The sequence below is a fragment of the Carassius auratus genome, chromosome 30, assembly GCF_003368295.1.
Source record: "Carassius auratus strain Wakin chromosome 30, ASM336829v1, whole genome shotgun sequence".
NCBI classification, from domain to species: domain Eukaryota; kingdom Metazoa; phylum Chordata; class Actinopteri; order Cypriniformes; family Cyprinidae; genus Carassius; species Carassius auratus.
The window spans coordinates 1,760,651-1,778,544 of record NC_039272.1 but is presented as its reverse complement, the minus strand read 5'-3'; the positions used below and the strand labels follow the sequence as shown (position 1 = coordinate 1,778,544).

The 17,894-nt window shown below is 37.9% G+C and overlaps 1 protein-coding gene across 3 annotated transcripts; it reads right to left on the bottom strand.

Moving 5' to 3' along the window:
• Positions 1-160: 160 nt before the first annotated feature.
• stag2a (STAG2 cohesin complex component a) lies at positions 161-17,773 on the bottom strand. 3 transcript variants are annotated; one of them, XM_026210664.1, is made up of 34 exons: positions 17,496-17,772; positions 16,779-16,863; positions 16,337-16,412; positions 15,949-16,083; positions 15,623-15,719; positions 15,463-15,539; positions 13,003-13,207; positions 11,957-12,108; positions 11,787-11,860; positions 11,569-11,692; positions 11,375-11,473; positions 11,179-11,258; positions 10,994-11,101; positions 10,769-10,877; positions 10,397-10,514; positions 10,206-10,309; positions 9,400-9,492; positions 9,073-9,162; positions 8,663-8,866; positions 8,515-8,585; positions 8,243-8,330; positions 7,672-7,752; positions 7,502-7,594; positions 7,243-7,414; positions 5,163-5,290; positions 4,979-5,080; positions 4,750-4,898; positions 4,387-4,515; positions 3,463-3,686; positions 3,142-3,361; positions 2,950-3,042; positions 2,104-2,230; positions 1,807-1,884; positions 161-1,437 (listed from the first exon to the last, which is right to left on the bottom strand). In XM_026210664.1, exons 2-34 carry the CDS (start codon positions 16,814-16,816, stop codon positions 1,414-1,416), a joined length of 3,762 nt encoding a protein of 1,253 aa, XP_026066449.1. In that variant the 5' UTR covers positions 16,817-16,863; positions 17,496-17,772; the 3' UTR covers positions 161-1,413. The 3 variants fall into 3 exon arrangements, with proteins under 3 accessions (XP_026066449.1, XP_026066450.1, XP_026066451.1); XM_026210665.1 differs by having other exon boundaries at positions 1,178-1,437; positions 16,779-16,839; positions 17,496-17,773; XM_026210666.1 differs by having other exon boundaries at positions 1,178-1,437; positions 3,481-3,686.
• Positions 17,774-17,894: the final 121 nt, after the last annotated feature.

Genomic DNA, 17,894 nt, shown 5'->3' with positions numbered 1-17,894 from the left:
CAATGATGAAGCAAAAGTGCTTTTGTAAGACATTTAAAAAAAAAAATCAAATATAAAGACAAAAACATAAATTCTGAGATCTAGTATTTTTCAATAAAGCAACTGAATAAAATGTAACGAATGTATTTCTTGCATTTTAGCAAAATGTGCCGCTGCCAATGATAGCTAAAGATCAGGAAGGTTTATTTAATATCCAAATATAAATGCAATAAACATAGTAAATGATACAACTGACATCTTGTATATAGAATAAAAACATCTTGGTTTTTATGTACAGTCCAATACATTAAAATACACACACACACTTTTGGAAATAAGACATTGCAGGACTGAAAATTAAAATCAAAGTGGGACCAATGACCAACTAAGTGTGAAACGCAAAAAGATGTTTCCTTTCCAATCCTGATCAAAAGCTCCATGCAGAAATGTATTTACCAGGCATAAAACCACCATGGTTACATTTACTAAGATTTCTCACCACAAAGACAATCATCATAATTCACTCCGATTAACAAGCCTAACCTTCTAAACAACCCACAACCACAATGAACTACATAGAGGGGAAAGATTACAGAATTTTTCACAGTGGAGCTTTTTCAAAATGAAAGTTAATAAAACATCAGTGATTCTCTCGGGACAGGTGCAATGTGAATGTGACGGTAGGTTGGATACCAAACATAAAAACATTAAGTTAAATATAAATCAGCAATGATTCACATTACATTACACATTTTGTGTAAAACAAAATAATACATATATATAATTATATATATTTTTAAGATATATAATAATATATTATAATACTATTTCTAATATTTAAAAAGGAATTGGATATATTCTACAGAAAGAGCTTTTCTTTGAAAATAGGGGGCAATGCCCTTAATGAAGAAATACCTTTGAAATTTTATGTTGACCAAAAAAATGTAAAATCAAGAAATTAATTTAACTCTTGAGTCAGGGGTGGGATTTCTAAGTTTTAACCAATCAGTACAAGTGCTTCGAGCTCTCAGAGAACATATACATATATAATGTGAAGAAAAAAAACAGACACTGCAAGTCTAAACCCTTTAAAGAAAGTGGAGTTATAAATTTAAGATTTAAATCACCCTTTATAAAGTCATTTACAACTGATTGTCTTTACAAAATTACCTAAAAATCTAAACTCCTCCAGGAGTAAAAAAAAAAAAAAAAAAGAAGCTATTTTTAAACCTCCATTACAAAAGAGCATGAAAAGATAAGTCTGATCTCATGCTGAAAATGTTTGTCTGTCGCCCTGTGGGCTGTTATATGTACAGATGGAAAGTTATGGTGTGTTTTCAGGAGGGAACGATACGCAGCACCATCATGTGCATTTAGTTCATGGAGTGAAATCAGAGGAGGGAAACCTCATGTCACCGCTCACATGTATCCATCTCAGAACATGGAGACATTAAGAACCTGTTAAACAAAACACACACAGAGTCACTTCAGAATGAGGTTTTTGTTTTGTTATATATCGTTTTTGGCATGAGTGGGTCTTTAGTACTGTGTTCTTCCTTAGCATTTCATCTGTCAGTTAACAGTGACGAGTAAATGGACAGCGAGAACAAACGAGCAAATTAGATTTTTGAAGTTTTGTGAAAAAAATAAACAAGTGCCACAATGTTGTGTGGGTGCTTACTGGCACAAGATTAAAAAAAAACACATAATCCTCTGGTCCCTCCTTTAATGTAAATCTGAGGGATTTCTAACAAGCACATCTAATCAATAAATTATGAAGTGGATTAATAAATGAATGAATAAACAGGCAGATGAAAGAATGCTTACAGAGTCATCCATGATGGAGGCCGGGTCAAAGTAGTCTGGTTTCAGCTCTGATCTCTCCCTGCGGTTTTTGGATGGAGGCTTCAGAAAAACAAAAAAAAGGCAAAGTTAAAAACAACGACACACAAAATGTGTTTTCTCTCGAGCCCACAGCCGAAGGAAACCGGATTAGATGGATTATGGGAAGATATGAGCAACGCTATCTTAGTGTCTCTGCACCTGATTGAGTAACAGTGAATCTTTGCATTAGAAAGGGTTTTCACTGGTTGATATGATGCTTTCCTGAATACTGATTCCTACCAGATCAATGTCCATGGTGTCGAAGTCCATGCCCTCGTTAAGGTCGTCCAGTCGTTCCTCTGATGACATCATCACATCCTCTACAATCGGTTCCTCATCGTCCTCCATCAGCCCACTGCCACGCCGACTGACAAGCAAATTAAAAAAAAATTAAAATAATAATATAATATGAATATAAGGGCAAGAATGCAAATGACCGTGTAAGATTTTAAGGGCTGGTGACCACAATCAAAAACGTTCAAATCCTGTTACTGTGGCAGTCCTTATTCAAAAACCATAAAACGGAACAATGCTAGTTTGTCAACAAAATAGCATTAAGATGCAAAAGCTGAAATTATATCAAAATCACAAGAAATTCATAAATCAGGCCAGATAATCCATAAAGGTTCATCAGGATGTGTATGAAAATACCCTTCAAAAGTCAGTATGACTTATAAATGTTATTGAAATAAACATCTTACATTCATCAATCAGCATTTATCTGATGATAAATACAGTAAAACAGTAATATAAAAAAAGTAGTAAACTATTTTTCTATTTGAATATATTTTAATTAAAACATTTTTAGCAGCCTTTTTTTTATTCTTCAATGTAACATACTTTTAATATGCTCATTTGACAAAAAAATATGTATTATGAATGTCGAAAACAGCTTAATATTCACACGCTTTGAATAGAAAGTTCAAAAGAACAACTACATTTATTTGACAGAATTCTTTTGTAACATTATAAATGTTTTTACTATCACGTTTGATCAATTTCACTCCATTGCTGAAAAAAAAGTATTCATTTCTATGTTTTAAAAATCATACTGATCCCAGTACATGTATGTGAATGTGCACTCACATGGTGTGCTGAATGTGGCCTCTCATCTTGCCGTACTGCAGGCTTGCTCTTTCCTGCTGCTGTTTCTGTGCCATCATCCACGCGACCTGAGAACTGAAAACAAAACAGCTCTCAATCTACTTTTTACTGATAAGGGTATGTGTGTGTGTGTTATGTAATATGTGGAAAACTTTTTAGTTTTTCTGTGCTTACTTGTAGTCCATGTGTTGGTGCTGCTGCTGCAGAGGTGTGTGTGGTGTTTCGTTGCTCATGCTGTAAACTCCCATGTACCCCTGCTCAGGGCGGAGCTTCTTTGCATCCCGCAGGACAGTAGAGACGATGTGTGGAGATGACATCATTGCAGGAGTGTGTGGCCCACTCTGCTCACGATTTACCCACAAGCTCACGTCACTGCTGCTACAGCTACTGTCCTCTGAGAGACAGACATAGAGAGAAGACAATGAAACAGGAAATCAGTTTTACCCTTAAGATTAGAGATGAATCTATAAAGATTCTAATGAATCATATAATTACGATTCAATGCATAGGTACCCTCGGGTAGTTTTCTCTTGCTGGCGGCAGGTGCTTTGCTCCTGCGACTGCGGGTGGAGCTCCTGCTGCTCATTCCGCTGATGACAGACATAGTGTCATCATCAGCGCCCGCCTGCAGAGAGTTACGGTAGGAGATGAGCGGTAACCAGCAGTCGTCCCTCTGCAGGGCCATTTGAAAGGTCATAAACCGCTCTAGATACAGGTGCCTAATGGGAGAGATCGGAGGTCAAACAATAAACAGAAACATACTTCAATAGAGATGCTAATTTAAAGAAAAATACACCATTAACCTTCAGAGACCCAGTGTAACAGAATTTCAACATTTGTGTATTTTACATTTACACGTCACCAAACAGGCTGACATATTTAACACTTTTCAAACCAAACCAAAAAATCTATTAAGAAAGGTAATTTTTTATCTGTGTGTCTAGCGACGGGAAAAGGCTTATATGGGCTAAATTTTAACATACATATAAAAGCATTGTTCAAAGCATAGCAAAAATTCAACGCTGGCATTAGGTGTCAAACTTTTTTCTACTGTTTTTACACAGTGAAGTAAATGCAAAAAAAATCGGCTGTTTTCTGATCTGATTTGTCAATTTCTCATTGACAAGAAAAACATACTTTTTATTTTTAATATTTAAGTTTAAATACCAGTTCTCAAATTTACTGGTTCAAATCTATTATTTTTCAAATACACTTGTGTGCTGGTTTACACTTTCTTAGAAATTTAGCAAAATGGCAAGTGTTTTGCAACCTTTATCCATATTACAATGCAAATAGTACCTAAATGAAATGTTTTTTTTTTACAACTAATGGCTTCCAAAAAATACTGCATCATGAATATAAAAACTTGGGTCTTTGAGGGATCTGAGACCGCAGGGATTCTCAATGTGAGTGTCTTACACAGTCCTCTTGTCCTGCCTCAGTAGTTTGGAGGAAAACTCACTGAGGATGTCAAGGAATGCGAGGTTTAGAGGAGGGCCGCCCTCCCCCTGTGGACTGGGTTCTTTAAAGGCAAATTCTATTCCATCCCTAAACACAGAAAACACACACTCTGTGACGGTCTCAAAAGACATAAATTTTCCCTTTTTCCACTTAAATGGTTTTAATGTTAATGCTGTTGCCAGAATTAAATTCCCTATATAAAAAAATACAGTTTTACACAAACAGGATAAAGAAAGTGGCTGGAGCTCTCATCCAAAGATTCGAGATCAAGAACCAGAACACAGCTGGGACTTCACAGCAACCGTGTTTAAATTGTCTTACTTGTGGAGCATTGCAATGGCCTCTCTGGTTTTGATTTGATCGAGTCCAAACGTGAGTGAGAAGCGTCGGGCCAGCTCTTTAATCCCACAGAACGCAGATGTGGACCGATCGAAGTTACAGCCCAGATCATTCAGCATCTCATTAAACAGCTGAAACACAAACATCACACTTCTGTTATTCAGTGTTGCTGGGAGAACCGGTCTGAGTAAGGAGGGAAGCATTGCCTCACCTGCTGTAAGCTGAGGATCAGAGTCTTGGCACACTGAATCTTGTCGATCTGACGTGCTTTACTCATGGTCTCCTTAATGATATCACCGTAATCATTATAGTACTACACACAGACAGAGACAGGGAGTCAATGCAAGCATCAAGTAACAAACACAGAGGAATGTAACAACATAAATGAGACTTACTCTCATGTATTGTTTGAAGATATCTGCTCCTGTCTTCATCTCTACCACACTGTAGATTATTAATTTGCAGAAGGCGGCCAGTAAATTCCTGCGTCTGTGGAGCGCCTCAATCTTACCAGCCTCATCATCTGCAAAACACAACCAAAAATTAGTTTAATAAATTTCTCAGGATAGTAAAAAAAAATTGCAGTCAACAATCAGGCAGAATTTAATAATGATAATAACTAATCATAACATACTGTAAAAAAGGGAAAAAAAAAAAGAAAAAAAAAAGATAATGACCAAACTTTTGACTGGTAGTGTTAAGTTTTGCACAAATTATTTATTTAATAGATTACGTCTCATCATAAAAGGTTCAGCATCTCATTTCTGTTCCAAAAGCAGCATTGTTTCCTAAGAGGTTTCTTAAAGAATAATTCACCCAAAAATGAAAATTCTGTCATAATTTTCTCACAATAATTTCATTTCAAACCCATAAGTTGATTCATTTTCAAAATACAAATTAAGATATTTTTAATGAAACCAGAGCTGTTTCTGTCCCTCCACTGAAAGTCCAGGTAAACAACATTTACATGGTCTAAAATATAAAACATCAGAAAACAAATCCATATGTAGGGTTGGGTATCGTTTGAATTTGATCAATTTCCGATTCTGCTTATCGATTACGATTCGTTTCGATTCTCAGTTTCGATTCCAATGTGATTAATTATATCAAACATTTATCCTCTGTATCTTTTTTGAAAAATATTTATTAGAGCTGAATACCATGAACAAAAATCAACATGCTACATAAAAACTGGACTCTTTAAGAGCCGTTTGTGTGCAAAATAGAACAGCATGATTCTGGACAAAACTGAGTTTGTTTGTTTGTTTGTTTGTTTGTTTGTTTGTTTTTCCCCAAATGGAAATTGTAGTTCTCTTATGATTCTGAATGAAAACATTAGACAACTAAACAAAATCACATGTAATTTATGAATAAATGATTCAATGACTCACTCAAGATGTACTTGTTTCATAACTGGATGAATCAGCGTTCTTGAACGAATCTCTTCTATGATTCAAAGACAAATACATTTTAACAGCCCCTTTTCGCCACCTACTGGTGTAACAATGTAATCGATAAATCTCCATTTGAATTGTCAAAATTACTTTCATGAGATGGCAGCAGCTCTCTTTAGGTCAGTGGCAGTGCAAACACAAATTTAAATTGCCAAACTGAGTGATCACAACATTGATCACACAACGTCAAAGGTGGAAGAATGAAAGAGACAAATCATTGTAATATAGGAACAGAATCACGTTGGTGTTTGAATCATGCTCGTGTTCTTGAACGATCTATTCAATTAAAGTGCTTTGTCATGTTGGTGGTGACACCTCTCTTCCAACATGTTTAGCTATCACAGATATTATATTTCGCTTGTTTGGCCCTCTGATTGCAAATGTAGCCAAACATTGGAGCCCTTAGATTAATGAGGAAAACCATAGTAGATCGCTATGTCCGGTCCTCAAAGATGAAGGGAAAAAGAGTGCATAGGAAACGATAGCCAGAATCAAATTTGACAACAAGTATCCGATTCCTAACCTTTAAGTCCCTGTAAAGAAATGTGCATCCCGATCCACCATTCATTCATTCACTGCGGAAATTATAGCGCCTTTACACATGATGTCAAATGCATCCACACATTTGTAGCATTACTATAGAATTTTACCTGAGCATTGCAAATCGTGCATATTCCTTTGTTTTTGGTTCTTGTCAACAGAATCTCTACTATGATAAGCACTTAATGAATGAGAGGCTTTCCGTTGTAACCAGTTGTAACATTGCATAAGGCTGACATCTAGTGGAGAAGACTAATGATAAGATTCACATTAATCAGAGTTTGTTTTAAATGTTTGCTGAACTAAACACCAGAAAACATCGATTTGCGGCTATTGAGAATCGATATCGAATCGAAATCTTTTTTTTTTTTTGGCCCAGCCCTATTGCATACTTGCTGTTATACACTCATATTCACACACAGTAGTGTGTGTGCCACCTTAAAGTGAATCAGAGCAGTCTTCTATCCTAATCGTCATTTACCTGTGCTGCTGTCCTCATCCTGGTCAACGAACACGTGATCAAGGATGAAGTTGAGTAGTTCGCTCTGTAAGGATGCATCTGGACTGAACACCAAGGGCTCTAAAGCTTCCCGCCCCGACGCTACAATCTGATAACTGAAGATCAGGAGTGCATCACAGAGAATGGTGAAGGCCTACAACACACAAAAACACAGTTCATTTTCCCAGAATCCCCTATACATGAAAGGATGTCGGGTCCTGGTGTGGCAGGTCAGACTCACCTGTTCTTTGACAACAGTGCTGATACTATTCAGGTACCTCTGACACATCATACAGAAGGCTCTCACTTGTCTTCGCAACAGCACCATATCATCCTGAAACGGGACGATAGTGACTAAACGCTCACAAATGACAGTCTCAACACAGCTCTGGGCGTGTATGTGTGTTGTACCTTGCTGGCACTGGACTCCGAGACCTTAGCCAAGTGCCAGAGTATGACATAGTGAGTGCACTGGAGTGCATGAGCCACGATCTATAAAGGCAAAACAAAATAATATAATTAAACACATGACCTGTAGAGAAGTGTAGTAGAGACTGTTTAAAAAAATAAATAAAAAAAAAGGCAACATGTAATTATTTGATAATTATTTTGAGTTTAAGGGGCTTTTTCTGTACTGCTAGCTAAAAACTGATTATTATATTAATACAAAAAATGTATCTGTTACATTATTCTGTAGGTCTAACTTTGTATTCATGTTCTCTTATCCAGTCAAGATCACTAAATTTTTTTTTTCTTCTTCTTAAAAACATTAATATTCCTTGATTATGAATTTATGTAATTGAATTTCCTCTAAATGAATCTGGGGAACAAAAATTGTAAAAGCAATTTGCTCCAATTTATGCCATTACTGGTCATTAAAGCAACATTAAATTGTTTAAGAGCAACATTTCACTGCAGAAGAGCATGTGAAACCGGGCCAGTGAAATAAAGTGAGTTAAGCCTCTGGATCAGTATTCAGTACCTGCTCAGGCATATCTCCATTCTGCAGGCCAGAGTTCAAAAGTTTGTAGTTGCTGGTGAAAAGGTCCCATTTAGTGAGGTCATGGGCACTGCAAGGAGTACAAACACAGTTATGATGAAGAAAGTCTATGAATGTGAAACTCACAAAACATGTAACAATTTATTTAATTAACTCCAAAATCAAAATAATAATAATAATAATAATAATAATAATAAAAGGTCTGTTTTAGGACCTTTGGAATTTCTCAGATTTATCAAAAAGTGTGTTCGTACTTGTGGAAGGCTGTGATTCTTTTGAGTGTTGACAAAACTTGATAGGCATCATCTTCATCAGGCTCCTCTCCCTTAAAGAAACGAAACCGTTAAAACTGAATCTGGTGAAATCACAACGAACAGTCCCAGAGAAAATTAGCACGCACACCTCCTGCAGGACGTCCTCCAACAGACGGTGGAACTTATCGATCTGTTCATCAATCATCTGGCTGCGGACAATATCTACACGGTTATAGATGGTGAATTCCTCATTGCACAGTGCATGGAATGTCATGGAACATGCCTCTAGTACATCGGTGTCTGTGTGCTTCTCCACCACATCACGGACCTGGCGCAGCAGAGCATCCAGATGCTGCAGGACATCAGCACAAGAGTTACTTCTAGAACTACTACAACAAAACATTAACTATCAGTCATTTCTTGACTTCATGTATGGATTAAAATATGTTACTACTATTGTAAACTTTCTTCATGTAAAAAGTGACTTATTTTATGAGCACAATATGTAGTGTACTATGCGATACATTTTATTACATTTTTTTGTATGTGAATAAGTACCTTCTCCAGCCGACCAGTTGTGTAGATCTCTAGATCGAAATACTGAGGAAACTTCAACAGATTAGTGACCTTCTCTGGGTCCACTGAATACTAAGAAAGAGACAGAAAGAAATAGTTTTTCAGAAATCACTTTCCATCGTTATTTAGATTGCAATCACTTATTTGGGATATCTGTATGCAGTGAGATGTGGAGCATTGCTTTATCCCCAAAAAGCCAAACAATACTGCACAATACTTCTTAAAGTGATCTTTACATTTACATAATTTACATTTGTTTGTTATTCAACTGATGCATTGCACGCATCTGGCAAGCACACAATCACTCACTTTAGCCAGTAACAGAGGCAGAGCCACAGCAAATGTTTCAGTGATCTTCGTTCGATCATCCAGCTGGGTTTTCTTTTCTTTAGCTGTTAGAACCTGTGCCAGAATAAGAAACAGCATGCACATTTGAAAAACATGAAAAGTAGGAAATAATAGAATATTTATTTATGGGCGGTTTAGAAAATCATTTGATCTATTCATCATTTAACACGATTGACAATTTTCTGGATTGAAAATATTTGTGTGTGCATGAGTTATATGTTTGGCTACTACGGTTTTGTGATATCCAAAGTTTTGAAAATATCCTCACAAACATAGTAAAAATGCCAAAAAAAAGAACATGTGACAACATAAGTGGGTTCTCTCTGTTTGAAAAGAACAATCGGCAAAATGTGTTTGCTTCAGAGTTGTGATGAAAGAAATAGCAACAGGTTTCTTCCATATTATGATGTACATCAGAGTGATCAGACCAGACTATTGAAAAAGAATCAATATAGAACAGGTTCTTGGATCTACTAATGAGGTTCTTGACTTGATGAAGGCCGATCCGAATGTGAGCATAACATGCAGGGTTTAAATGGACTAAATAATTAGTCCAGCATACATTACCAGAGAAACACAATTATAGATAGGGTGAATTTATATTTCATGTCAAAATTTTATCCAGTAATACCTTTTTGGTTTAGGTTCAGGGCCAGAAGATAAAAAAATAAATAAAAAAAACGTTTCTCCATGTAAAAACGTTTGTATCTATGGGACATTCTCACTAATATGGTGAAACCAAAATGTTGTTTGTATGTGTGTCTCACCCTTTTGCCAGGGCCTCGTCCGATGGGTGGGTGACACTCACAAGACTGTCTGACAGCACAAAGCATGATCTCAATCAGAGCGGTTTCCTGAGCATCAGTGAGAGCTGAAACACACAAATCATGGGGATTAAATAGTTTAGGTAAGAATGATCTTTAGCCAAATTTTGATCCTGACACAAATAGCCATGTACCCTCCTCTCCGGGGTAAGGTTCATCCAGCAGCAGGCTGATCATACTCTCCCAGTCCTTCAGCAGCTCTGACGCACAATCCCACAAGCTGTCCACCAGGTAGGCACCATGCTCATGCAGCTAAAACACACAAACTTTCAGGATATCTTAAAAAGCCAACCTACTGTCTCACGGTTTACTATTCTATTCAGAGGAATAAATTACAGGCTACATTCTTAATCTCTAACTGCCTTTGTCACAATTTGTTCTCATACAATGCACTGGCATCTCAGAGAAGTAAACAGACATGTGAAATACTATGACCTGCCCAGTCAAAATATTTCTATACCAAGACATTAAGAAGTGACATAGCACGCTGAGCGCATCAAGCACACCTCACTCTCAAGAAAGAACAAGACAGTCGTTCTGATGAGGTTAGCATTCAAACACTGTCTGCCTCTTCTGGGCCGCCCCTCATCCTCTGGACCATGATGACTGAATAACCTGGGAACACAGCACCAGCATACAGGAATCAGTCAGTCATGGTGAGCATCAGATGCATTATGGATAAGAAGTAATGTGTTTAATTACACTGGCATTTAAAAAAGTGTGACACTTACTTTTTGTAGAGAAACTCCCCTGCTGCCACGGCAATGGGTCGGTGGGCGGAGTAAACCAAGTGATAGACGCTCTCACAGTCTTCTGCCGTCAAAATCTCATCGCTACTCCTGTGTGCACAAACAAACACAATCACATAGTAAAAGGACACCTCTAAAAGAAAATTAAGACTGAATGCTGAACTCACTGCAAGACCAGCGTCAGCAACTTAATGGCCTGAACAGCAACATCATATTCCTTATCCAAAGTCATGGACACAATCCGATCCTACAGAGACAAAGAATGAGAGAACTGTTGGTAAGAAACTACATTTTTCAGTGATGAATGGGAATCCACACTTGGAGACGTTGTTGGCATAGCAAGAGTCCTGGAGAAAGACTCACCTTGAAGCGGCTGGTGAAAAGTTCCAGTCTGGCATTGAGTTCTCTGCTATAATACAAACCCTGAAGAGCAGTGAGACACTTCAGACGGACCTCACCTTGCTGGGGAATTAAAAATAGTGTAAATGGATGAGACGTAAGATGTGGACAGGTTTGACCTGTATATAACAACCAATCTGTGTGAATGTTTGCGATACCTTATCATACATGGTCCAGCCCACATACTTCAGGTAACTGTCATTAAGAAAAGCATCACTGTACATCTTCATCCACATACCAATCTCTTCAATGCAGACAACCCTGATCTCAGCTATCACATCCCTGCACACAATTACAAGAGAAAAAGCAGCTCTTAGATCATTTCAAAATATGAATTTCTTGAATCAGTCAGTCAATTATTGGGATGTTTGCTTACCTGTATCTGTGGATGAATACTCCTTTAAAAATGGCATTCATCATGTTCTCAATCTCATCCTGGTTTTCCTGGAGCTAGTAATTACAATAGAACATGTTTGAATCAAGGTTTTTGAGTATATGGATGTATATGTGTGTGTGTGTGTGTATGTGTGTGTGTGTGTGCATCACCTCCTTGCGTTTTTGCAGCAGGAGCTCCAGGCGTTCATTGGCTCGTTTCCCAATGCTCTTGTTGCGTTCTGTCTCGTATTGTCTTTGTGTGTTGTCCAAATTAATGCTCAAATTCAGAGCAACATTCACCAAGGCAGTCATCAGTTTCATGGCTGAAATACAGTGGAAGAAAAGTTCAGTGTATAATTCATACTAGGAGTGGGCGATATCATTTGGAAAAAATATATCACAGGTTTTTAAATATCACGATTCACGACTTTATCACAATTCTTTGTAATGTTGGCTACACACTCACATGGCATTGTACTACATGGTCATGAAAACATATCGTTTGCATGTGTTTTTAAGCACTGCAGTTTAAAACAAGTGATTTGCCATTGAAAGCGCATAAGCACAAATCAGCAGTGAAAGAGAGCTAATTTAGGTGTATGTGCATGCTGTCTGAGAGACATTCTGTTTCTGAGCACTGTCAGAGATGCATGCGCACGGGAAGACAGAATTAAGTTAGAGGGTAAAAATACCAATTTTTGCAAGTATCCTCAAACACAGTAATTTAGGTCTTAAGTAAAAGCAAACAGTTGAGAAAGAAAATGCATGTATAACAGTATATTGGATTCGGGCAGCTCTTAAAGTGACAGCAGTCTAATATTCCTGCTGTCTCATCAAAGAGCTGCTGTCAAACAACAAAAGAGAAAATCTCTTACTGCTCTTGTCTAAATCACTTTTGTAACTTTAATAATAAGAAAAAAATATTTATTTTACACTGTGAAGAATATGCAGTGTTTTTATAACTTGTATTACTTCATACCATGAAAGTTGCTTATTTCTTATTTATTTATAATTTAGTCTAGTATTAGCCTGGTGACAAGAATTATAACATACATTTCTATGGCATCAAACATTTTGCTAAACTAATTATATCATGATATATATTGTTACCATGAAATAAAATTACTAATCTTGTGATGTTTTGGTCATATCGCCCACCCCTATGTTGTAGTATGTTATTCTGAATACTGCACAGTAGCTAGCCCAAAGTCACCCACCTGCCAGGGTACTGGTGTGTCTGAACGCTCTGACCTGTGAGTCTGACAGGCCGGTGAGAAGAGAGATGATCGTGTCCATCATGTACTCATCATAGATGATGCTGTACTGGCACTGTCGGACCAGGACCGCGATGAACTCACACAAGTTTAATTTAAACTTCTTCCACACTGGACCTGCCATTGCCAGCGGATAATCGCCACTGTCCTAAACACACACACACACTCTTTTTCCATATACATTTACAGTATCTAATCTCCTCCATCCCATCATAGATTCTACCTAGGGCTGGGCGATATATAAAAAAAAGTGATATCGCAATATTGTCAAAATTTTTACGATATTCGATATATATCTCGATATGTTTCCATTTGCATTTAAATAATAAAAAAAAAATGATTTTCTTTTGCCCATAAAAAAAATAAATTAGATTAAACAGCTTATTTAAGCAGTTAAAAAAATCTACACCAAGAGATCACTTACTGCTTTTTATTAAATGAATACATGTAGGCCTATATGTAACTGAAGCAGTGCAAATTAAGTGCAGAAAGTGCATTCTGTCAACTTTTTAGTGCATGCAATTCACAATTTATACTATGCAACTGGGATAAGTATTGTATTTTTATTTTTTTAACAAGTTTTTAAGCTAAGAACACAAGTCTGTCAACTGTCTGCGGTTTTAAGAGAAGCTCTGTGGCATGAAACTATGTTCCTACTGACATTAAAAACCCTCTTAGATGGGGAGCTAGTTGCTGAAGCCGTAGCTAATTTATATATAAATATATATAAATGAATACCAAAGACTTTTGCATTCTCTCTGTCTATATAATGGAAACTGGTAAACATATCAGTGAAATTCCCCAATAGTAATTCCAATTGGCCATAGCCTATGTTTCTCTATTCAAACATCAGCGGTCGAGTAAGTGCATTTATTTTGCGATCACAAATGCAAACAATACAGTTGAGATCTCACGACAGAACACAGACCGGCTGAACGACGCTTTCATTAGATCGCTCAATTCCAGCTTGTTAATGTTTTCAGATTATCGGTGGCGGCTCTTCCGCAATGAGGAGTGAGCATGTGCGCATGGTTGCCAGATTGCTTAAAATAAGCAAACACCAGGCACAAAATGTATCCTTGTAACAGTGGAGCTCTGATTCAGAGATTTAAACTCTTGTTATCTGGCAACCGCTATCATTAAAGGGGGGTGAAATGCTATTTCGTGCATACTGAGTTTTTTTACACTGTTAAAGAGTTGGATTCCCATGCTAAACATGGACAAAGTTTCAAAAATTAAGTTGTACGTTTGAAGGAGTATTTCTGTTCCAAAAATACTCCTTCCGGTTTGTCACAAGTTTTTTTCGAGTATGGCTCTGTGTGACGTTGGATGGAGCGGAATTTCCTTATATGGGTCCTGAGGGCACGTCTGCTGGAAGAGCGCACGCTCCTGTATAGCAGAGCAGACACATTCACTGATCAGAGCGAGAGCGTCGCGAAATGTCACAAAAGAAGTGTGTTTTTGGTTGCCAGGGCAAGACAACCCTGCACAGATTACCAAAGAAAAAACTGGATTAAGGGACCAGTGGATGGAGTTTATTTTTACAGAGCATCAACGGAGTTGTGCAAGTGTTTGTGTTTGTTCCCTGCATTTTGAAAATGCTTGTTTTACAAACAAGGCCCAGTTTGACGACGGATTTGCGCATCGTTTATTTCTTAAGGATGATGCAGTCCCAACGAAAAAGGGTCACGATCATGTGTTGGAACAGCAGGCGGTGAGTAAAACTGCTTAAAATATCTCTGCCTCCTTGTTAGTGCGTCCGCCTCCCATAGGAGACGCGGGTTCGAGCCCCACTCGGAGCGAGTCGTTGCTGCTGCTGCTCTCGTTCAGTTTCAGCCTCGGGATCTGATTCTGGGTCATAAATAAACGGCTGAATCTGACTGTTAGCCATGGTTTGTTTTGGATGATGGGTTTTCCCTCACGGTAATGTCACAGCTTCCAAACGCCCTCAACGCAAAAGCCTACTGGCGCTCGTGATTCTTTAGCTCCGCCCACACGTCACGCCTCCAGACACTCGTGTTTTTCCGGGAAAAATCGGTACAGAATATCTTTCTCTTATGAATATAATAAAACTAAAGACATTTTGGAGTTATGAAGGATGCAGTACTACTCTATAGGTACTCAAGATTAACAGGATATTGAGTGAAAACGAGCATTTCACCCATCCTTTAAGCTCTCGTAGTAGAGGGGCGTAGAGCAGTCAGCAGTTACAGGTTCCATTTTTGGACATTCGGCGCGTTCTTTTGGGAAAGTATGCTTGAATTTGAAATATTCGATATTCCCGATATATTCAAATTTTACATCGTCGTCAAAATTATTCCGATACTATCGCTAATATTCGATATATCGCCCAGCCCTAATTCTACCTATGGAAATGTCTGTGGTATAAACAGGTTAACAAACCTCATCAAACTCTTCCGTCATTTTCCTGATGATCTCAGAATTTTGCATGTGCCGAAACATCTCAGAGCTCACCGCACCTATAAAAAACATACACATTCAATAAGACAAAATATAAACTTGAATTATGTAAACTCATTTACTCCTCAGAATACACACACACCTTTACAACCGGAGCAGTGGATAAAGAAGTTGATGAGTTCTAGCAGGGCAGAGTCTCTGTCCGTCTTATAGGACTCAATCCAATCATCAACCACTGACTAGAGAGAGAGAGAGAGAAAGTAAACACACACACACTCGCTCAGTTAAACCTTCTTTCCTACACGCACAGCCTACACAGAAAGCATACACTGCAGTTAGACCTGGATATAATAACTAACCACACCAACTGCTGATTTACTCTGATGATACAATCCGAGCACTTTGAGACAGAGAGCGTGTGTGTCTGTAAATGAATATAGTCTGACAGATCAGTGTGTATGCTGGTACCTGTGTGGCACTCTTGCCCAATTTGACGATCTCAAACAAACTGAGATTCTCCATGTCGTTCTCCTGATGGTGCCCATTTACCCGACCTCTCACCTCTGACCCCTTCAACTTCTCTCCAAGGGCCTTTTTCCCCTTCTAGACAGAAATAGCAAAAAGCAAGAACATTTGAATTAAACAAGCTTCTATTGCTGAATGGCTCAGACTGTGATTTCAAAATTCACAACTCATTTATTTATTTAAATAAAATCACACTAAACCATATAGCAGTTTCGCTTATATGAGATTAATCGCGCAGCCTTGCTCATTTCTGTTTAACAGTGTATTCGAAAGCTGATTGTGTGATAAAAGAACTGAATGCCTTTCTGAAAGTTCACTGTCTGATAGGTACCTTTCCTTTGCCAGATTTAACATTCCGACCCTCGAGATCTTCAAGATCAGTGTCCGAGAGCCGAGAGTATCCTTCCCTAAACAAACAAGGCACCAGTGATTAGAGCAGTGTGTATGTGGAGTATTTCAGGTGTATGTATTTAACAGGTGCTTTCATTATTGTTGGTGTTTACAGAGCTCTAACAAGAGGTCAGATGTGTTTTGTATGCATACAGGGCTGAAACTCCAAGACACAGTTTAATGAGCTGTTTTTCTACAATCATGAACACAGTGTTGTTTTAGTTAGGCCTTACACAAGCACACAGTAAGCAAGCTGTCATGTGGCAGGTGCTGGATTTCTTGTTTAATGTGTGTATGATGCTCATAAATGCTCAACAGTTAGGTTTTGAGACAGAGTCTGTCTTGAGAAGGAGTTTGTTAGTTAGCTTGTGTCTGGTACTTACTGGTGGAAGTCTGTTTGAAGGTCCTGAGCTGCTATCATTTTCTCAACATCTTCTGTTTCTTCTGGAGTTTATAAGTGTCCCCACACTGCAGTGGGGATATTTGCATATAATATTTAATATAATTTCAATATTTGCATATAAAAACAACATCCACATGTAACAACCATAACGATTCATGATGCAGTTACTGAATGAGGTTATAGACGGGCGCCTGTCTGTGTGAAGGACGTGTGTATATTCGTTATGACTTTAATAATAAATATCAAACATCTGCTGTCAAAAACATTACCGTACGGAAAATCTAACCATAAAACACTAGATAAACTTCATTAATCACACAAAATCTCTGTGTATTCGTGTAACATGTGAAATTTTAATAATTGTGTTTTTAATGTGGAGTTCGATTTCCGTAAACACGGGCTAGCATGCTAACATGCTAATGGGCCTCCAGCTCTTCTAACAGTCATTAAAACCGCCCAAAACCCACCAAAACAACGTGAAACTCGCTGCAAATCCCTTTTAAAACTTTACATTTCTTCATACGACGCACATTAGTGTTTATTAATTCTCAGTAATGGCCCAAACTGTTTTGACATAAGAACGACTCTGTAAAGACGAATATCCCGAACGAAGTCACGGGAAAATGTCTTTTATTTATTTTATTTTTTTCTAAAATCACGGATATTTATGAAGATCGGCCGCCATTTCCTTCCTCACCTCCCCTTTAGCGTGAGTCCAGCAGCATCAAACCCGCCCAGAACTGCCGCTGCTGCCGCCGCCGAACGGTGCTGAACCGAACCGGAGCTCCGTGGTTAAGACATTAAAACATGTTCCAAGTAGAACTGGCTCAGTTCTGTTTGTGTTTCAGAGCTAAAAGAGGCAATTTGCTGCTGTGGGCGGACAGGAGTAAAAACATACAGCCTCGAGAAACCCAAAACACACTTATTACGTGTCCACACACACCCACATTGCATCCACACGCACACACACATACACATCATGGGACCCGCACTGCTATTTCGGCACAGTTGTTTTGTTTACAATGGTTGTGTATTGAATTGAAAATACATTAGTTCTAAATCACAATTTATTTACAAACAAATAAAAGAGAAGGAT

Bases quoted from the DNA above. Each gene is read 5' to 3' on its own strand.
- stag2a (XM_026210665.1), bottom strand. From the start codon at position 16,816: ATGATAGCAGCTCAGGACCTTCAAACAGACTTCCACCA. The intron at 9,163-9,399 runs GTGAGTGATTGT...TCTCTTTCTTAG, and splicing joins TGCCTCTGTTACTGGCTAAA to TATTCAGTGGACCCAGAGAA. The intron at 5,291-7,242 runs GTAAATGACGAT...TGTGTTTTGCAG, and splicing joins GGATGAGGACAGCAGCACAG to ATGATGAGGCTGGTAAGATT.